The sequence below is a fragment of the Drosophila melanogaster genome, chromosome 2L (genome assembly GCF_000001215.4).
Source record: "Drosophila melanogaster chromosome 2L".
Classification (NCBI taxonomy): Eukaryota; Metazoa; Arthropoda; class Insecta; order Diptera; family Drosophilidae; genus Drosophila; species Drosophila melanogaster.
Genome location: NT_033779.5, coordinates 5,288,865 through 5,311,249, shown reverse-complemented (window position 1 = coordinate 5,311,249; position 22,385 = coordinate 5,288,865). Strand labels below are relative to the sequence as shown.

The 22,385-nt window shown below is 42.1% G+C and overlaps 1 protein-coding gene and 1 long non-coding RNA gene across 6 annotated transcripts; one reads left to right on the top strand and one right to left on the bottom strand.

Moving 5' to 3' along the window:
• Positions 1–26: 26 nt before the first annotated feature.
• On the bottom strand, positions 27–22,306 carry vri (vrille). 5 transcript variants are annotated; one of them, NM_001298695.1, is made up of 3 exons: positions 5,084–5,600; positions 3,338–3,685; positions 27–3,229 (listed from the first exon to the last, which is right to left on the bottom strand). In NM_001298695.1, exons 1-3 carry the CDS (start codon positions 5,223–5,225, stop codon positions 1,530–1,532), a joined length of 2,190 nt encoding a protein of 729 aa, NP_001285624.1. In that variant the 5' UTR covers positions 5,226–5,600; the 3' UTR covers positions 27–1,529. The 5 variants fall into 5 exon arrangements, with proteins under 5 accessions (NP_001285624.1, NP_001285623.1, NP_477191.1 ...); NM_001298694.1 differs by lacking the exon at positions 5,084–5,600 and adding an exon at positions 21,741–22,306 and having other exon boundaries at positions 254–3,229; NM_057843.4 differs by having other exon boundaries at positions 254–3,229.
• On the top strand, positions 13,322–13,764 carry lncRNA:CR45730 (long non-coding RNA:CR45730). The gene has a single exon (NR_124084.1). It is a non-coding gene; the product is annotated as a long non-coding RNA:CR45730 (long non-coding RNA).
• Positions 22,307–22,385: the final 79 nt, after the last annotated feature.

Below are 22,385 nucleotides of genomic sequence, written 5' to 3'. Positions count from 1 at the left end.
AAGAATAAATAATCTCTTTACCACTCGACGTACCTGAAGTTTGAAATCATTTTGGAAAGTTTTCAGGTTTTCAACTAACTCATTCTGCAATATGCGATAAGCTCGTGCGATGATGGTGATGTAATATTTTTAAAAAGCTGTGTAATAGATTAACTTGCACTTTGCTGATATACAATAATTGTGTATGATTCACACCCAACAAACCGGCGAATATTGAAGTGCAGTAAACAATTGGCAGTAAAAGACCTTTGCTGGTTTGTTTCATTATTATAAATAGTTTATTTTCATTGATCAACACAAACGAGTTATTTTAATATGCATATAGATAGGGCTGTATGTATATAGTAGTAGTCATATGTATTTTCTTGTGTGCTCCACTGCGATTATTTGTAAAGTGTAATACAGCTTTAAAAGTGAATGCTCGAATTACGACACCAAACGATCGATCTACTCAGCTAGATGGTCTACAAATAAAATGTGTGTTTTTTGTGTGGCTTAGAGTTCTTTTTTAGTTTTGTTTCTAAAGTTTTATAAACTTCGATAACATTTAGTTGAAGCGCTGTGAGCCACACGGGTGACCGAAGCGGCAAAAAACATAAATAAATGGCGAACGACAAACATTAAGGTAGGAGGATATTTAAAATTATTTATTGCAGAATTTATTCATCAATTCTTTTCAGATTTCTTTCATCTCTCACGTTTTGAATGTGCTTCACGCGTTTCTTAAGTGTAATGTATATGTTTGTTTCACTACATAATAATAATAATAATAATAGTACTCAATACAAAGTAAAATAAAATAAAATAAAATAAGCTTAGCTTGCAACTAAAATTATGTACATGATAGGAATATAGATATCTGTATAGTTATATAGTATATATAATTAATTGTGTAATATGTACAACAGCAAATACTTTGTAACGTTTGCTTACAAACATAATAATTCTTTATCTTCTCCACTTTCGCTGTGCATAAGGAAACTTGGGATGCATAAGAGAACAATAACGTGGCTGGTGACCCCGATGCTCATCGCAGGTCACCAGCTAGCTATGCAAACAAATAGCTTGTGTGTATACAACAAACAGGTTAAATTAGAAATTCTTTTGGGCTGACCCTAAGGATTTTTTTTTAGCTCCGAGTTGACGAGATCTATATAGTTAAACATTCACGATTACAAGACTCAATACAGTGGATAGATAAACATACACACAGATAAGTGTTGGCCAGTTTCGGGCCACAGGGTCTTGTGTCAAATCCTTGTGGTCCAGACCTGGCCCTAGAGTTCTACATAGAGATGGAGACATGCATGCATCGGTATCTAATAGTTATCACTCGGTTTTGGACATCTCTACTAACATATGCTTAAACCAACTTCTTTGTCCAGGAGAACTACTGGCGCCATGGAACTCTCTGCTTTGCCATCTACTGCTCTGCTCCCCCGACTCTGATCCCTTCAGAGCCTCTGTCTCTTCGCTCTCTCTCCTGATCCGCCTAGTCGTGATCCTGTCCAGCTTGGACAGGGGCTTGCTTACTCCGCCAAGATCATCTTGATGCTGGCCACCTCGGACTCTAGGCGCTCCAGCTGCGACTTGAGCATTTGATCGCGCTCGGCACTGGTTACCACATTGGCCTCCTTGGGCGCCAGTAGCTTCCTCTGCAGCTGCGCCGTCCACTCCGCACTGGCGATGGAGATGCCGGAGTCCCTTTCGTCGCTGGAATTGTCGCCGCCATCGTTCCAAGCCGGCGGCGATGCCCGACTGCAGTTGGGCTCCTGCTTGATGTGCTGCAGTGAGAGTAGCGCCGTGGCCGCCGCATCCTTGTCGCCGAGATGGGACTTGTGGCGCAGCTTGAGGGGCAGACAGTTGTTGGCATCGCTGCCCTGCTGCGGACTGCTTCGCTGCAGCTGCAGTGGAGCCATGTGCGCTGGTTCGTGCTCCTGCTCATCATCGCCGGAAACAGCTCCCGATGAGGAGGCCGAGGAAAGAGTGGAGGAGGTGGTGGAGGAGAGCATGTGCTCGTAGCTGGGTGAGCAGGCCCGACGCGATAGATTCAGCACACTGGCCGCACTGCCGGACACCGATGAGCTACTGACCGCATCCACAGCACTGCTGCTCACAGCAGCCTCGACATTGTGGCTCCAGGCTGCAGCCGCTTCCAGGTGATCCTTATAGGCGCTGGGAGCGGGCACGTAGAGACCAGCAGATGGTGGCGGTGGTGGTGCTCCCACCACGGCTGCCGCATTGTATAGAGCGCCGGCGGCCACCACCTTGCGCAAGCTGTCCAGATCCTCGGGCCTGACATTGCGGTTTAGTGCCTGCTGCAGTTGCACCTGGAGATTGGCAATGGTGGTGCTTGGCGGGCGGTTGTGCGGATCGGAGATGACTGGCGAACTGGAGCCGGCACTGGGACTTGGCTCCTGCTGCTGCTGTTGTTGCTGCGGTGGCTGGGAAATCTGCTGCTGCTGATGCGGCTGATGCTGCTGCGGCTGTGGCTGGTAGAGATGCTGTGTCTGGGACTGGGGCACAACCAACTGTTGTAGGTGCGTTGGTGGCGGCGCAACACCCGCATGATGTATGTGGTGGACACTCTTAACCGTGGCCTCTGGCCGGGCATTGCCATTGGGTCCGTAGATCAGTGGAGATAGTGGTGGACCCACCGGATAGCCATTGTGGCCACCTTGAGGCGATCCCTCGCCCGATCCACTGCCCGAGGGCGAGGAGCCCGAGGAGGAGCCACCACTGCCGCTCATCTTGGCGCGCTTTGTGTTACTCAGCACCTGTTCGCTGGTGGGCAGCGAGGCGAGGATCTTCTCCACGCTCACCAGATTCTCGCCGGAGATGTTGAACTTGTCGCGTATGGCGTCCAGCTGGGCCTTCAGCACATGGTTCTCTTTGGTCAGCTCGATGACGCGCTGCTCCAGAACCATGTCATTGTAGCGCCTCTTCTCTCGACTCCGCTTGGCCGCCTCGTTGTTCCTTCTCCGGCGATCCCAGTAGCTCTCGTCCTTCTTGTTGTCCGGGGTGAATTCGCGTTGCTTTCGCTGCGAGAAGAGCTCTTTCTGGGCGGCGGTCAACGCCGACTGCGGTCCATTGCCACCCTGTGAGGGCGACTGGGCCATCATTCCATCTCCATAGCCGCTTCCCGGGACATATTTGCCCAGACTGTCGGACATGCCGCTGTCATTTGACTGCGGACTTATGGATCCTCCGTACATGGACAACGGATGCACTGTAAGGAGAGAAGGGCATAGGATTAGTTCTCAAGCTTTGGAACTATAGATGGATAGATAATTGATATGATCAGAGCCACTGCATCATTATATTCTCGGACACTTACAGTTAGAAGCCTCGTTGGAGCTGCCGTTCATCGAGAGAGTCGGCGATATATTGGATAGCCGGACGTTGTTCATCATGGCGATGTTGGCTTTGTTGTGGCTGTTGGTGGGCGTGCCGCTGAGGACCTCGGGCATTGCTGTGGACACAGACGCCTCCGGATAGAGTTTGCCCGGCGGCGCTAGCAGGAGCAGCTTCTCCTCTTTGCCTCCGGTGGGGGGGCGTGGCCCGTAGGGAAAGTCGCTGCCGCTCAGCTTCTGCTGGCTGTAGTGATGCAGCTGCGCTAGTTTCTGCTGCAGTTGCTGCTGGTGTTGCAGATGGCTGTTGTTGCTTTGAGCTTGGATGCGGGGAACTGCAATGCAAAGATAGAGAGGTTAGTCTCTTTGACATTCATAGTTCCTTAAGAAGGGACGTATTTTATTTTATTATATTGCTAAACTTATTTATACCTTTAAAAAGTATTGTATAGCACTTTTAAGATCTTTTAAACTATTTCAACTATTCTCTGTTATGAATTCAAATTAAAGCGTTCTACCAATTTGTACAACACTCATTTCCTGCGCCTGGAAGCAGACTACACTTTTTGCAGCCCCGAAAATAATAAACAAACAAGACCTTGCCCCCAATTAAAAGCCAAGATTGCGAAGAATATCTCTTTCCTGCTACCAAAACAATATCACTTATCACCTATTTATGGCATTTCTTTCAAATGTTCTTATCTAGCTACATATGCGACATTTAGAAAATATATACATATTTAGTAATACTAATCAGGCTGAGCATTTGATAAGCTAACAAATTGACAAGGCGTCCGCCACTCAACGCAAAACTCGTTGGGTCCCCAAAATGTCTAATGCGATCTTGTCTGGCCCAACGCACACACAAACATGCAGAACTTTCTTTGTTCGTTGGTCCTTGCCCTTGCTGCTTGCCCTCGTCTATAGCTTTACCGTTTGCTTTCGTTTTTAGCACAGGCATTTACACAATGATTACGCCGAATGATGCAAGAATCGGCGAGTGGGAGCGAGAAAGAGAGGGAGCGAGAATTAGACGACAAAGGCGACGAAGAACCAGCACAATCACACACACACAGACAAAGTGTTAGAATGTAAACAAGAAATCGCACATTGCACATCTGTGTGTGAGTGCGCCCCCGCTCCCGTACCCTTAGACATCTTTCTCCCACTCTCTTTCTTTCTCACTCACCCTCACCATGACCATCGAATTGGCATTTACAGTTCAATGTGCTCGCAGACACAAACACACACACACACACACATGCACGTACACTTAAGCGCTCTGGCGGCCAGACTCTGCCGACAACCCCTAAACGGGAGAGCAACAGAGAGGGCAACACAGAGAGCAGCGCTGCAGTCGGCATCTTGACAAAATTCACAAAAACAAAATGACTAAGCTTCGCCAGTCATTCCACCGCACCCCACTCAGCCCCCCATTCACCCACACTTTTTCGGGCTATTTTGTTTTGCGTCTCAATCTTTCGTGTGTTATTGTTTTCAGCCGACTAAGTTTAGTAAATATTCTAGAACTGATTAACAGTTGCCACTGTACTACGCAAAAAGAGCAGAAATATTTAAATATTGTGATTGTCATCAGTTTTCACACAAATTCTCAACAGATTTCAAGATCAAACGTGGAAAGTTCGAAAATGCTGCTCAAAGAAGCACATAGTTTTAAACTTTTCGTAACACTGATTTATTTGTTATAACTTTCGTAGCACTTGAACACCTACATTTATTGTTGCTGGGATTATCCTGCTTGTAGTTATTGATGTAATTCGTATCCGTATTGTTTTTGAGTATCAACAGATTTTTGGTCGTTGCAGCCGCTTTGAAAAAGTTCACTTTCTGTTCCAGCGTGCAGACAATCGACATAATGTTTTGTTGTTAGAACGAACAAATTGGCATTGTTTTTGTGTGCGCTTGCAGATATTATCCAAATCTTTTGAAAATTGTTTTTCAAACACTTGTGCAGTTCGGGGTTTAACCAATTTGACCGATTTAGTTGGCTAACGCGACGTTTCTGCGCTTGATGCACTTGGCCGAAATGCTTTTAACGGCTCGACCGACGGCTCTCACTTGCTTATCGCGGTTGTGAACCCGATCGGCTGTATATTATATGGTTTGGTAGTATAGTCTAGAGACTTATCGCGAGCGCCTGAACCGCTTCGAAAGAAGGCTGAATCGCAATTGAATTTGTAAAAGCATTTCTCCGACGAGCTGCTCGGCGGTCACGTTGTGGCAACACGCATCCGATACACGCGACCTAGCGTGTTCGCTCGCAACATGTTGCGAACGGTTCGATGCAGTAAAAGTGAAATTTCTCAATCGCCGCTTCGAACATGTACCAGCATGCCCGTTGCAAGCGATCACATTGCCGTTGTTGTTGAGTAATCAGCGCGGCAATCTCGGCAAGAACAAAATCGTTTCGAGCTGCATATTCGAAACTAGAACGTGATTGCCTGCTGCGGGGGGTGGGGTAGCTCTTGCCAGCGGGTTCGCTCTTGACGCTCAAACACACACAAGAACGCACACACACGTAAGGTGACTGAGGTGCTTTGGCCGCGTGAGTCCGATTTCGATTGCGATTCTTATTCCCATTCTGATTCCGATTCTCGGTACTGGTTGTATTCATTTTTTTTTACCCTTTTTGGGTTCGATGTGTTCGTGTGAGTATGCTTGTGTGTGTGTGCCAGTTGGGTTGGTGACGCAAGCGTCTTACACAAAATATTCAGAGAACCAGCAGCACATTATTAATAATCGAGAATGCATTCAAATGCACACATGCAAATGGCTGGGGAGTTGGGAAAACTGATTTGAATGAAAAGCTTAGGCAAGACACTTTTTTAAGTTGCATGTAAGAGTGGATAACTAGAGGAAATTTCCTTACGTATTTAATTAACATTATGAAAGGTAATTAAAAATTTAAGAACATTGATAAGGAAGCAAAAGTATTTGCCTTAAGATGTAGCTTATTGATTTGATTTTAATGTATAGCATTAAAGTACATACACATACGTACATATGTATATTTGAAGTTCCAATCAGTGAATTTTTGGGTTTCCCCACTCTACAAACATATTTGCGTTCAGAATAAATTCCCAGAAAATCTAATTCGAGTAGAGTAAACAGTAAACAGTGCTAGCTAACTATTGAACTCGTCTAAATCTGCATACAATTACCAATTTATTTAATGTACGACGAACAAATCGACAGATCACGTGGCTTTGAAACTTTGGATAGTTTAACAAGGGGAATATATGGTCGTGCCGATAACTTCCCAGCCACCAAACTGTCTGGTTGGCTATTACAAAACCACTTCACAGCTTATATAAATCATAATTAAGTGCTTAACACTGCGATACGGTTATCAGAATGGATGGGGTGACTATCAACTTAGTTGCAGTGGAAGACAAAGACGGCTATTTAAGTACTACACTAGGCAAACAACGAGTTGTTGTAAAAAAGTAAGGTCGGGAGATATTACGTAATTTCCTATTCACCAGGCAGTAAAACACTAACGCGGAACAAACAGTGAATAGTATCGAATCGAAAGAAGAAATTCCATTGAATTCGCATAAAAACAGTTCTCGATGGCGATTACCAAATGCCAGAAAACCGGAAAAGTGGAGAATAAATGAAATGAAATACATATGTATGTACATAAATACTGATTAAAGTGCAATACATAAAGTGCACTTTATCAGTGCTAATAATAGAACTAAGAAAACTATATTGCATTAAGTCAGTAGACCACTGTATAATGTTAGTGTTTTAAAGTACGAGCCTATAACTGACCTATCCTCCTGGGGCATAGCAATTTTCTACTAAATATCGTTACCTTATGTAATCTGGCTATACACTTGGCAGTTTCAATTGCACAGCTTCCAGTTCCATGATCATGAGCAAATCTCAATTACGCGATCACTGCGCGATATCCACGTGAGTCGCCCGATTCACGTGTCCGGACCAATCGTAGTCGGATCCGTCGGGATGGTGGGCCAGACCCCCCCGACCAACCCCTCTGGGATACCCCGTAATCTGCGGCACATCCATTATCAGTATGCAAATATGTATGTGTAATGTGGCCCTTATCACACTCCACTCTGTTTGCTGTGGTGTGCTGGTTTGTGTAGTGTTTTCTATACTAACATTCTGCCCCGGGATGCCAACACTCATCTTTTGGTTTGTTTTGACACACTCATACTCGAATATGGTATAGGGTATAGGGAGGAATTGCTGTAGTTAGCCCAAAACGGTTACGAAACACTTTCGTCGTCGACGTCGACGTCGACTGTGTAGTCTCGGATTCTGCTAGCACCCCGTGAAAAGGCGATGTGGAAAACCCCCTGCTCCACCCCTCCCCATTCCACTGCATCAGCAGTCAAGTTATAGCAGCGCTATTTATATTTTCCGCAGCAAGAGGCGTGCGCGCTGACTCGACGTTCGCCGCTGGACGCTCCACGTTCGACAATCGGCAATCCAGCAATCCCGCCACCCGGCAATCCGACCACCCGGCTATCCGGCAATCGGCGGAGCGGTCACGTGTCGTGGAATGTGAGGCACCAGCGGCTAGTGCAACGCTCCCCAACAGCCGGCCTGCGACGGCTCACATGTTGGCGACTTGAGTCGGCTACGCAAGCCAAATGGAAATTAACGTGTTCTCCACTTATTGCGTTTGTTCCCTAGCTGATACAGTGGTCCTTCGAGAGAAGGAACTGCTATCTACCTAAGAAGTAATATCTAGCTTATAACCTGATATTTACAAATAATATTTTTGAATTTTTCCTCTAAAAAGATGCTTACGTATGCGTAATATTATGTATACGCATAGTGTGCTGTATAAAGTATACGACAATATTACGTATACGCATAGTATGCTGTACTTCGTATATGCAATATTATTACAGTTCACTTTTGTGAATTTCCACTGTATCTAGATTGATTCCAATACTAATATTATTTTTTTTTCCATAACACCCTCCATATGTGCGACTTGCAGGGGGGCCCAATCCCAATAGAAAAAAATGCAAATCTTCGCAAGAATTTTGTTTGCACATTGCATTGATTGCTATACGCCAAAGGTTTTTGTTGTTACTTGGCAACGTGCTCGCTGGAATTGTGCCGCTGCGGTAATTGTAGTTGTAATTGTCACAACATGTAATTCTTACTGTTGTAGTAAGCAGATAGAAACGAATAGGTGTATACCCTATAATGCGATGACTTAGGATGACAAGTTATACTGCCTAGTATACAGTTAACACACATTTAAGTTGACTACTACTTCTAATCTTGGTATAGGTCATTTAGGAAAATCAATTTCTAGGAAATGCACTTGAGTGAAGTGTTAAAACGATTATAACAGACGATGAAAGTCCACGTTATTTAATCAACTTAAAACAAATAATAATTGTCTGTGGCTTCAAGTTACTCACATTATTCGTATTTCCATTTATGACTTTTTACTTTAGAACTCAAATTAACATCGCTCACTATTTCGTTATACCCGTCAAATAATAGGTGAGCACTCGCATTCTTATATAATAAATACGTACGAGCATGTGTATGTATGATGAAATCTGCATTTAAATATTACATTTTTTTATTAATTTATTATTGAATGTTGACTTACATTCGGATTCGTTCTTTGTTCTGCTCGGAAATCAAGTCGCGTTGGTTATGCAATTATTGCAATGTGATTTTGCTTGCTCACTCGATGATTTTTGCTTGATTACAGCGTGTAAATGAATACTTGTCAAGTGCAAAAGTTAATTTTATTTAAGTAATTCCTATAAATTTGAGAAATTTAAATCAAATAGATTTGCTTCATTAGTTATACGGATATAACTTTGAGATAGCTGCGCATTACGAGCAAATATAGATCGATTAGTAAGCCAAATTTTAAGCTAAAATAGATATTTTTTCAATTACTATTATTATACATATATTATATACATATTCTAAAGCGGCTCTGTACAGAAACTCTCCCAGCTTTTGGTTTTAAATTTTCCATGACGTCCTGGCCAACTTGACCTCGAAAAGCGCGTCAACGGATTTCCCCCTTTTTTTCCCGACTGCAATGGATGGGATTTATGTTACTGCTGCCGCCGCTGCCTTTGCTGATTTTCCTCTACGATGGCTGTGCAACGTGAGTAAACAGGCCACATGATGATTACCACAGCAACCGGTGGTGGACGTCACCAGAGCCAAGAGCCAAGAGCCCGAAACGGAGCCGTAGCCGTAGCCCGTCAATCAGGTCGTATGCCGATGCCCCGATGCCCGGTTGCCCCCTCTGGCACAGTCACCCACCCAGGTAAACCCCATTTTCCAAGTGTTACGCTGGCACACAGACCTCGATGCAACATGCAACCTGTTTGAAGCAGCGCTGCTGGGAAAACGTGAGCGGCAAACGTGACAGCGGGTTCGAAGCGATTTCTGGCTGGCCTACTAAGGCGTTTGAGGGCCCACCTGAGGGGGGGGGGGTGGTAGAGGTTGGCTGAGTGGGCCAACGGGATCGGGATGTTGGGGTTGTTGCTGTGGAAGGGAAGGAGTGAGTGAGGGAGGAGGGAATGGTGGGCTGGCTAGCTTACACCATTCGAACGATAAACATTGTACGGCAGCAGGCACGTTGCCTCGGGTGGAAAGGTGGAAAAGGTGGAAAAACGGGGCTCTCTGAGCACTCGAAAGTCACATTACCGCTGTGCCTATTACATGACACACAAACGATGGGGCGGCGAAACGAACGCCAGACGACGGGGTGCAGCAATTGTGTGGACTTAGCCGTGGCAATCAATCGGACACCTGTAAGCGGCAACGTGATGAAAAGCGTGCCCGCCAAATGTCATTTAGAGGGGCGGTGCTCGGTGGTGTCAGGGGTCAAGGGTTCACGCCGAGGCGCACTTAATTAAGCGGGAAATAATCAACAGCTCTATTGCCATTTCCCAGATAAAAATCATTCGGTATATCCCCCAATTTAATAGCTGGAAAGCTTTTTAAGCAGAAAAATGTATATGTCTATATCTATTATATTTCATCTATTAAAATATGAAATGTAGTATTATGGCCCAAGTTTTAAGCAAAGAAACTGCAAGTAATCTACTTATTATAGTTAGAATAATTATAGCTTTTATAATATTATGAATATATTATTTTTACCAAACCTCCCGCCAGATGGCGCCTGCACTTTGTGGCTGCTTAAATTTCTAGATTCAATGCGGGGGCAGCAGCAACGGCCAAATCGAAGTCGACGGCGACGTTGGCCGCGTAATGAGTGCAAATGTGAATGAACTTCCCGCAGACGCACACGCAGCTCTATTGCCCACTCGCTCGCACACGCGCGCTCTTCCTCTTTGGCCGAAAAATCTCGGAAACAGCCACAACAACAACAAGCATTGGGGCAGAAGAAACCGAAACAGTGGCCACAAACAATATGCGCTGGCTCCTCCTCTGTCGGCCTGTCGGAGCTTACAACTTTCACACCGCACAACATCGAAACGTCTAGCACACACACATACACACATGAGAAAGAAAGGCCCCCGGTTTTGGAAGAACCCCCAACCCCCGCCACCCGGGCAATTCCCCGCTTAGCCCCAAAAAAACTTTTGATATCACTCCGTTCTAAACGGCAAACGAAACCGAAATTTTGTACACATGAAATGTATACCGATAACGGTAGCCCATTTATTATGCAGAACCCCAATTCGAAGCTTTCTTTTGACCCCCTCAAATAACCGTTAATCCAAACCGATTATGATATCGATCTGTCATTCGGTAAAAGTGATTCTAAAAAACATAGCAAGCCATTAAAATATATTTAAACATATTCTGAAGAAAATCCATTGATATATATATATATAATTTAACAAATTTTCTTTCGCATCGCAATAGGGCAACGAAATTTGAAGGCCAAAAGTCAGAACAATGAACTTTCTTTGAGAAGTGCCCAGTGTAACGCAGGTCGAATTGATTAAATACATTGGTAATGTGTGCTAGCACAAACCACTAACAAATACGACACTATGAAGCCCAGTTAGCTTACCCCAATTTCAATGATTCACTTTATGATTTGATATAACAAATTTATTTGATTTTGGGGTCTATTGCGTTTCACCTTATGACACATAAGCACACACACACACGCACACCTACTTAGCCGTATTTATGACTCTTATCAGAACGGCTGAGAAATCCATGGGGCTTTGTGTGTTTTCATCGCTGGCCACAAGACAGCGCACTTGAGAAATCACTTAACATAAGCGGTAATAGCCAGCAAACAAGCCAGAAAGAAAGAAAGCCAACGCAGAGTGGGAGCCAAAGAGAAGCTGATAAGGCACAAAAGTGCGGCACAATTGGGGTCATAATAATAGAAGAAGTGTTGCTAGAGTTCTAAAATATTAAAAATAATATTAGGTATGCTTTGTTATTCAAACGTTTGGGTAGTAAACAAGTACCTACATTTTATAGTTAATTTAACAAATGATGAAGAATGAATGTGGTGGGTCTTAAACCCAGATCCGTTAGCCCTTTCGAACCAAATAGCACTATTATTTTGACCCCAACTGTATTCGCTTTTGGTGTATTCGTGCGCTGCACAGAGGCAACAAAGTTGTGAAGAAATTTGGGTCTTGCTCTAGTTTTCACAACCAAAGTTCAATGATCGATTGCAAAGCCAAAAAAAAAGCTGCTTGTGTGTGCGAGAGAGTGAGCCCCCGAAAGAAAGAAACAGCGCGTTAGAAAGAGAGGGCTGTAGATCGACAGAAAGAGACGGTAAGACTCTCTTTTTTCGCGCTGTATTTTGCAGAACTCACGCGTCACATGTAGAAATGTCTGCGGGCGCTTTCTGCTTTCTTTTCATCGTGCAACTTTTGCGATGTTGTTAAGTTTCCGAAAGAAATTCGTCATAAAATAAAATTTTATAATTTTTGTTATACGCCTGCGTATGTGCTTATGTGTATGTATGTACATATGTTTGTGTGCGTGCATTCAACTTGATTTCATTTATGAGTTTGTTTTCATCATTTACTTAGAGTGTCGCTGATAAACAATTTCTGGCTGTAGGTATTATTATTGTGATTTTCTTCTTTTTTTTTGGTTAACGAAATTAGAATAATGAAAGCAAATACGCGCACACACATACGAAATTTCCGAGCCCAAGAATGGAAAGTCAATGCACGAAGCTGGCAGCGCTGCAGCTGCGGCAGCAACAATTGTGTAGCTTTCTTTTTTTCGTAATGAAATTATTAGAATTTCACATAACGCCATTTGTTGTTGCCGCCGTCAAAGTCTTTCTAATTGGGGAAAAAGCTTAGCTTTTGTCAACCTGTCGATGCGAGTTATAGAAACTTAACCTTTTTTTTCGGAGCAATTAGTGCATTGCGGAGAAATGCGGAGAATCTTCTGGTATACGCTATATACATGTACATATAACTCTGCCAAGAAAGTTAATCGTGGGCGAGAAAGTCAAGCTTCAACGGAGGCGAAAGACTTGGGGTTCAACGACCTTTGCTGATCACTGGTTAAGCTTACGTATATCGTGGAAATAAGTTGTATGAAATGAGATGGTTACGCTGAATATTGCAGTTCGAGTATTTTAAGTGATAATTAGTCCCATATTGCCTATGTTAACAGTATTCTGAACTGTGCTTAACAATGCCGTCTTAATACATAACACGACATTCATCCCAAATTACGAACCGTAAAAGTTAACCCAAAAACAGCGGGCTACGAAAAAAAAAAACTGGCGACGAGCAATTATGTAATGCCCACCTACCCAAAATTTCCAGGCTACGAAGAAACTGAAAAAAAGACAGTGAAAATGGTGCATAAAACGCGGACAGAGATAAACGCAAGAAGGGAAAGAAACGGTTGTGGGGGTCAGAAGAATTCTCCAAAGAACGCTAACTAAACAAGTTTTCGGAATTGGGTAAACGACATTATTAGAGGCACAAACGAGTGTGTTACAATATTAGGCCACAGTACCGTTAGAAGCGCGCAGCCAGCAGATTGAGAACTACCAAAAAAAAAAAAAAGTCGAGAGCCTCGAGCGAACGGCATTCGAAAGATTCGTTCTCTTTCTGGCCCCCATTGTCTTATGTAATCAATTACAAGAGGAACGATAACGAAGAAAGCACGAAGCGGAGTTCTTACTTTCTCCGCAGAAGTGGGCCAACAGCGGGCAGCGACGCCGGCAGCGGCAGGAGCAGCGCGATTAACCAACCGAATGGAAAAGAAGGGAACCAAGACTGTCGTGTAATTATGAAACTTTCACGCAAGACCCACTCACACTGCTTTAATCGCATCGATATCAAGACAAATGTACTGTTCTCACTGCAACTGCTTTTTTGGGACTCGCGGGCCACTGGAAAAAGTTTAATTGAAAACCTTTAGCAACAGGTTTTAAACTATTACTCTAAGAACCCAAACACAGTTAACATGTATATAACTCAATATAACTGCCACTGTTTTCTAATTATTATAACTACTAGTTTGCTTCTAATATACAAAATATGAATTTTTTCACTGTGTGTTTTTTCGTCCGTTTCCAGTTTAGAATTGGGTCAAATAACGGATTTGTTAGTCGCTCTCGCGCTGTTACTCTCTTTGTTTTGGGGCTGGGGCAAGATCGGCCAAAGAACGTAAGAAGCTGCGTCATCGCTTACTCCACTCCACCGCCACCGCCACCTTCCCCTGTCGCTACCACCACCCACCGACTGCCCCCCTTGGAACTTCAGTCGCAGCACACAAACCGAATTTTAAAATTGAGAGCACCGCAAACCGGTTACAACATGCGGCTCTCTGCGCAGCGGATCGGTTTTACTCAGGCTTACTCAGCTGCTCCGCTCACCTAGTGGCCGGCTTTCATGCAGGTTCGTCTCGAACATGCTGCACCACCACGCCTCCCCCCTCACAAACAACGCACTGTTCTACATTTCTGCAGCGGCAGATGGGTGAAAACTTCAGCGGTACAGGCGTAAAAATTGCACTGCTATATGTGCATAGATGCAGATTTGCATCTAAGCTTTACATTCTATAGTTCTTAAGAATGACTTAAGATGATATTGCAGTGTTGTTCTTAATTACACAGAAGACCAGTCTTCTATGCATCTAGTACAATCTAAGCTGATCTATGTTTCGTAATAGCACACATTCTTTGAAATACATACATATTAATATACATCACTCGTTTAGTTAGGTTTTTCATTTAAATATTACTTGCATTTTTAACAGTGTAGCCCTAGCTTCCTACTGGCCCATCTTGAACACCGGTTTAGAACGTTCACTCACGAATCGCCGCGGCGGCTCATTAAAGTCGGGCGAATGGACGAACGAGCCACATGAAAATCTTTTACTATTTTTATTTTTATTGTCCAAGAAGAGAAAGTGTTACGCCAATTGATTGTTTAATTAATTTTCTTTCCGCCGCCTCTTCTTGCCAACTGGCTAGCTTCTTCTTCTGCCAGAAGCCCCTGTTCACGTTCAAGTCCATGTCCAGAGCAATGTCAATGACCATGGGCCAAAGCGAAATGTATCGACAAGGGAAAACCAAACTCACCAAAACGAAGAAACTAATACACTTGGCTAAGAGCAAACAAAACGTTTTTAACCATATTAAATTTGAGTGTAATATACTGCTAGTACTGGTAGAATGATTATCTCATTATAATCTGGGAAGTCTTACTAATTTCCTTAAATAATAATCACTCAAACTAACTCAGTAATAGACTAATACGCTAATACTCTTTATTCAGAGTATGGCTTAAATTCGCAACAAATATGAGTATGAGGCCATCGGCGGAGTAAAAGTTTTGCACAATGCGCTTCATTTGTTGGCCATTTGACGACTTCTTCTGCTGCTGCTTTCATATAGCCTTCTTTTTTTATTCTTTGGCCAGACATTTGCAATTGTGACTTTGGCTTTGTCTAGTTTGGCTAGCTAATGTGTCAACTGTACCGCTGAGGCGGCGCTGTCGAACCCAATGAATTATGCATTCGGGCAAGTTACAACTTTCCAAATTGCTTTCCTCTAGCAATGTAGTTGTTGTCGCTAGTACTGCCACAGTTGCCGCTGTTTTTCTTCTTCTTCTTCTTACACTTTTTGTTGTTGCCAAATAGAAAACTCTAACCGCTTATTTGCACTTAGACTTTCGCGCGATCTTCAATTAAGATAACTGCTTTGCTTGCCCTGGTTGCAAATCGCCGGGGAAAAACGTGGGATAATTGCGAATGCCTCGAAATCCATTTGAGAACCATATTTATTGGTAATAACTCTTTGAAAAATAGAAATTACTTAATAGATATTCTAAAACGATGATGTCAGTACTTGGTAAGATATGGTAAAACTTTGTTTGCTTTGCCAAATCTTTATTGGCTAGTTAGATTTCAGTCTCTATATAATGAATTAACTGTTTAAAAAGATATATGAATGGAACTTGCGGAAGAAACCTTAATCGTGTCACAAACTCACCGATTTAGTACAGCAATCATGCCCTGCGTATACGTAATCTGTGCTACAGCTAAGTAAATAAAGCATACGCCCCATGGGTTATATAAAAGTGCCACTGTAAATTACAATTATATAATGCAACAGCGATAAAACCCACACAAAGACGAAACCAGAACACCAAGCGACGGACAAAGAAGAGAGCGATCGTTCTGCCAACAAAGAGATAAAGGAAGCAGCGAGGGGTGTACAAGGAATAATGGGAATGCAGGGGGCAATGTCGAAGACCCAAGCCAATATAAGACGTCGCAAGTCCCAATCCCGATCCGATGCCAGCGGATGTTGCGATTATTACGAAATAAACGAAGAACCCGACTGAATAAGAATGAAATCGAAATGACAGCGACCGAGAGGGAAACACGTACATGCACGCACACATACATACAAACGCAGAGAGGATCGTCGCAGATACAGATACATTCACATCCAGTAGGCAGTATATTCGTATTATCCCTTTTATAGCAGAAAATCAGAAAATGCCAACGGCGCAGCTCGGCGCAAGAAATTCTTAAGAAATGCTAAATTTAGAGCGCCAACAGCAGCCCCCAAGCCCCTCAAAGTAGGTTGATTGGTCATATCTCCCAGTTCTTTTCATTTGTTGTATCTGCTGTGTTTTTTCATTTTTTTTTTTTTGTAGACCCGGTATATTATATTATTCCATTCTCCCTCTCACAGTTAAGTTAAGCAATCTGCGCAGTTGCAGACAGGAACATAAAACTCTGACGAAAGAGACTTGAACTTTGTGTGCAACAGCGGTTGAACTTTTATCGCAATCCTAACTCCCTCTTCCCTTTCCTCTTGTTTCTTATCGCGCTTTCTTTGTCTCTTCAGCAGTTCACATTTCATCATCGAGTGCTCAAAACTCAATGATTATGCAAAAGTTGTTCGTTGTTCGGAGAATATTTATTTACTCGCTTAATTGGCCATTTTTCGCTGACTAATGGGAAATGCATGTGATGTCATTTAGCTGAAAAGATCTGGAGGAAATGGGGGAAATCGAGAATGAGGAAAACGGAAATATCGACTGCAAATCGTTAGGTTAATTAACATGATTCTAGTTAGCACATATGCATATGCATTAAAGAAATTCCCATGAATTTCTTTTGGGATCTCTCAAAAATATATTAAGTACCATATTGCGTTTAAATTTTAAGTCAACTGAAATGTCTCTCCTGAACCAGCTTATAGTTAATAATAAATAAATTGTGTAATTTTAATTACACCATGTTTGTTTCGAATGTTTCCTCAAAAACCCGAGCTCCGCTTGCGTAATTCAACATGACGTAAATCACGATTGCTAATTATCAAGGTTCAATATATAGTATTAATATAAAATGTTTTTCGTTAATGCCACCAATTATTGGGTGACGTAAAACTAAGCCGCTAATTAAAAAGTATTTAATAATAGAGAAAAGTAAATATCAATATAGAAGAGAAAATTGTTATGAATTGATTTAAATTATATAACTTTGCAGCTCTATATTTTTCTACAGATATTATCCCATATATTGTATTCCTTAAGGAATAACTATGCAAACCAGTTTACCACAATTTCCAAGAAGAAAGAGAGGGGAAATAGGAGAGAAAGAGATGGCAGAAATGGTGGGGCAGTCACTGCCTTGCATACATATCAATTTAATTGTAAGTATGCATAAATATTTCAACACTTTTACTATCGCAGTACTTGGAGGGCCCATATCTTACATTACCCTGCACATTTTACATAGACCAAAAGGAAAATTGAGAGGTGGATCAGGGGGAGGGGGCAGAAGGCTGAAAACGCGACTACCCCACGATGCCAGCTGCGCATTTTTTTATAATGCACACAGACTGGGTGCTGTGCTAATTTATACAACAATAATGCGAGTATAATTTTTGTTTTTACTTTTCTGCCCCGCCGCCAAAATGATCTTATTGGAATACCCACACACCCGGCGCAATACAGTCGCGGTAGAGTTAATAGAACATTTGTACAAAATAAACATGCAAAAATGATTTTGAATAAACTCAACCATTATGCTCGAAAACGTTTTCTGACTAATTAAAATTAAATAGAGTTCACATATGTGCTATATTTTCGTATAGAATAGTAAATACTCATACTTTCCTTTGTTAATATCCTGGTATCTACGATTTTTACCCCTGCTGTATGTATAGGGGCTGCAGCCGTGTGAGCGAGCGAGAGAAGAGCGAAGCCAACGACTGATTCGTTCAGCCTTGAACTTCTCTGCGAGTGCATTAACTCTGCGGGCAGCGCTGCCGGCGTCGCAGAATGCTGGTTCTTGTCTCGCTCGCACTCGCAGCCCCACCGGCTAAATGGCATACGCAATGTGTGCCCAAATGCGAGTGTGTGTGTGTGTGAGAGAGTGTGCCGTATGTGTGTGGCCAGTGACCGAGGGATACGGTGGAGTGGACGGTTGGAGCAGGGAGGAGGGGTTCTGGGCTGCACATTCCGCGCCTCGGATCTGCGATCTTGCGCTTTATGTAATCTAGAATACTGTCTTGTCATACGCGTACAGTGGAACCCTCGTAAATTGGATTTGCAGTGAGTAATCTTTATTTTGGCTATGGTATACTAATGCTCAGAGCTAAGGCTTAGAACATATTTATTCAAAGGAATATATATCAAAATAAAACAAATTCTTTATAAAATCTCCTGAAAAGAAACCTAAAAGTGGGCAACACAAACACCACGAATTCATCTTAGAGATAGTGAACTGTATTTATGAGTTTCTTCTGAGACTGCTTCCTTTGCTTGGAACTGGCACCCCCATGAAGGATTGTATTACATAAGCGACAAGCGGCGGGCGATAAGTTTCGCTTTCGCATATGCATATGTGGGCGTGGTATATACACACACATACAAAGGCGTATCTGCATACAGGCACACACACACAAGCGAGCACCCGATTATGAATACAAACACTCACACAAACAGGCGGTGAACACTCCTTTTGTCTGGCGAGTGAGTGTTTTGAACCTTCGAGGCACTGGCCTTGAACCTACCGATCGCAGTTTGTTTGCAAAACAGACTCACCGACACACGGACACCCAGACACACGCACACTAGCACACACGCGAGTGTGGGGAGTTATAAAAACAACTTCAATTCAGTGTTTTTTTTTTGTATCGCTCAACGTTCTTTGCTTTTGTTCTTGCAATTTGTTGGTTCTGCCATTCACATTTATAAACACACACGAGCATTGGCATTGGACTCTTGCGTTGGTGTGCGTATTTGCCTGACCCCACACAACATTGCACTCACACACACGCACACATTGCGTTTTGTCCTTGAGATCGTTTCTTGCCGTTGGCGCACTGTTGCCGTCCCTTTCGCGCCCCCCTGTTACAGCACCAGCCTCCAGTGGCCCCACGCCCCCTCCCCACTCCATCGAGCTGCACAACAACTGTTTTTCATTGGAGGTTTTTCAGGTATTTCGTTCTTAAGTAACTGAAGTTTTTGAATTCAGGTTGCCAAGCCCCTTGTTCCAAATTAGGGCGTAAAATGCTCATAACAGCCGTTATTTAACGGAGTATAACGCTCAAAGGAAGAATTATCTTTAATAAAATTCATTGTAGGAAACTAGTATCTATAAGTTGCAAAATCAAACGAAAATCTTACAAAACATTCAATAATACCTACAAAATACTTAATATATACTATATATGTATATAAACCAGATATATTTTTTGACTTTATAAAGTCAACGACTGTGAAAAGCGTGTACCATTTAATTGATATCTCATATAATTGTGTTTCGATATTATTATTTGAGGGTATGATACAACTTGGCTCTTGTTTTGGATATTTGGCTTTCGGAGAGAGGTTTTGTGCACCCTTATCAGCCATGGCCACCATTTGGTCGTATTTCCCGCCTCCCCGCGACTCCATGGGTTCCAATTGCGGTACTGTTGCTGTACGGCGATTACAAATGCATTCCGCTTATCACTGCCGATAAGTGCCACCAATTTGTAAGTATGTATGTATGTAAGCCCACTTTTTATGGGGGTGCACATTGCAGCCGTCAGCTGTGGCCTTTGTTTCAATATTTATCGCGTCATTCTGGTCGAATATACAAATAAATAAATATACAAATGCGTATGCGGGGCTGGTGGAAATTTACTTTTGGATAGGTTTTCGGAGAGAAGTGACCGATAAGCAGAGAAAAAGATTTCGTTTCACAACAAAAACTTTTCGGGTTCAAGGATGGTCAAGTGAGCAGAGGAAATATGCATTGCATCATGTTGTTTCGGTTCAATATTGCAAATATTTTATTATTTGTAGACTTCTCCCCCAATTGACGTTAATTGAGTAATCTACGAATAATCGCAAATGATTCACCTTCAATTTGTCGTTCAAAAAGCAGCGTGTTCAATTTCCCATAATTCCCTTATAATCTTGAAATAATTCTGGCTTGAAATTCTATGTGGCGCATTTCAACTGGTTGAATTCGTAATCATGGATTTGTCAAGTGATTAATTGGATTTTTGATTTTGTTAAAAAAAAAGCTGAAAATTCTTGCAGTATGTCTTTCCCGTAACAAGTACTTAATTCCAATTAAAATGACTCATGCGAGTATATAAAGAGCAATGCATTACAATAATGTTTATATACAGGAAGGATAAAATAAACGAAGCAACATGTTATTTCATTGGCTTCAATTTAAGCTCTTTTACTGTCATCAGCCACAAGTAAATTATTACAATTTATGCATTCTGCGAATTCGAGGAAAAATGCTTTTTTTCAAGTGTAACATTCTGTCAGTACGCGATGAGTGTGACTCAGCAGTCTAGGAATTTTAGCACCGGAAATGCTTAGGTCTAATAAGTTCGCAACAGCAATTTGATTATTACAAAGAAATTTCAATCATTTATTTGGTTGTTTACTTGGTTAGCTAATAGTAAGATGTTTCCTTTTTAATGTGTTAGTTAGAGATTGTATACATATATCCACTTATGCAGTCTGGAGACACATATTATTCTGATTTAAGAACAGAGGGGACTCCATAAAAACGTGAATAGGATGTTGATACCCCCACACCGACATGTTATATGCATATGTATGCACTTGCAGTTGGAACACTTGCACTTGTTGTCTGCCAGTCAGTGTAGGCTCCTCTCCCTCTAGCCCCACTCTCCCTCTCACTCACTCTTTGTTCCTGTCTGCTGTGTGGGTGTGGGTGTGTGCGTGTTAATATCCGTTAAAAGTTTTGTTGTTCGTCTTAATTTCACACTTGGAAAAATACTTTATAGAAGAACAACTTGAGATATGTGCAAAAAAAATTTAATTTATTTATTTAAATCCTAACCTCTTTTAAAAGATATAACGTATTTTAAGGATAAGATTTCATTTTGATATTGTCTAAAAATGGTATACAAACTACGATCGTTAACGCAAGGTTTGCATACATAATGATTGTACAATGTTAATTATGAGTATATGGATACATTTATATAACTATTCTTAATATAGATATATTTGCACTTTTGTACATATGTATGCATGTTTACGGTAAAACAAAGGAAACAACTTTTCTGTTGCACAGCGAAATGCGATGTGACCGCCAACGCAACTTCGCAGTTGTAATGGCAATTACTTTTCTTGTTCCCCGTGTTGTTGCTTTTATTACTTTTTTTGGTTTTTTTTTTTTTGCAGTTGTTAGTAATATTAGTTTTTGTTGTCATTTCGCAGTGCGACGACTTCCGGAATTGTATAAATAAGTAACATAACTAATATAAATTATTTGATAAGCCTATCTAATATATATAGTAATAATTATATATCATTTCTCTATATATATATAACTTTAAATATAAATATTTTCTAATATACTCTCTTTACTTTTCATTCACCTACGAGGGGTATCACATAGTGTACCCCCAACACTTACCAAACGCTGTTGGCCAAATTTTTTGGCTTTTTGTTTTGATCGCGTCGTTTTAATGTGTTTTCGTATTTGTTCCGGCGGCTTGTTGTTGTTTATTGGATTATTTCGTATACCCCAATATACATATAATGTGTTGTGTGCTGGTTATTTGCGTCTCTTGAATTTTGCATTCAAACATACATAGGGACTTATGTGAGCAATTGCATATTTCAATTTCGCTAATTGCGCCACAAATTACAAAAGAAATGGCCAAAGTACGAAAGGCGCGGCCGTTGGTCGTTATGAAATTCTCGATCTTTTGCCTTTTTTGTTTTTGTTTTGGTTTAGACAATTTGCTTTTTTTGGCCGCCGCACAGAAATTTCACTTTTCGCCGATAAAAGAATCTTCGAGCACTTTTGTTGTTGACGTGGGTGGGTTGTTGTTGGGGATGATGTTGTTGTTGTTGTTGACACATAGCCAAACGAATCAAAACTGAATTTGTTGTTGGCCTGCAATTGACCGTCGCCGGCTCAGTCGACGCAATTGCTTGCATTCGTGTTTTCAAAGTCTCAGTCAACGGCGAACGAACAAGTTCAATGCTAAGTGGCCGTCGAACATGTTGCATGCTGCACTGTTGGCGATCGAACATGTTGCAGTTGCCTGCGCTC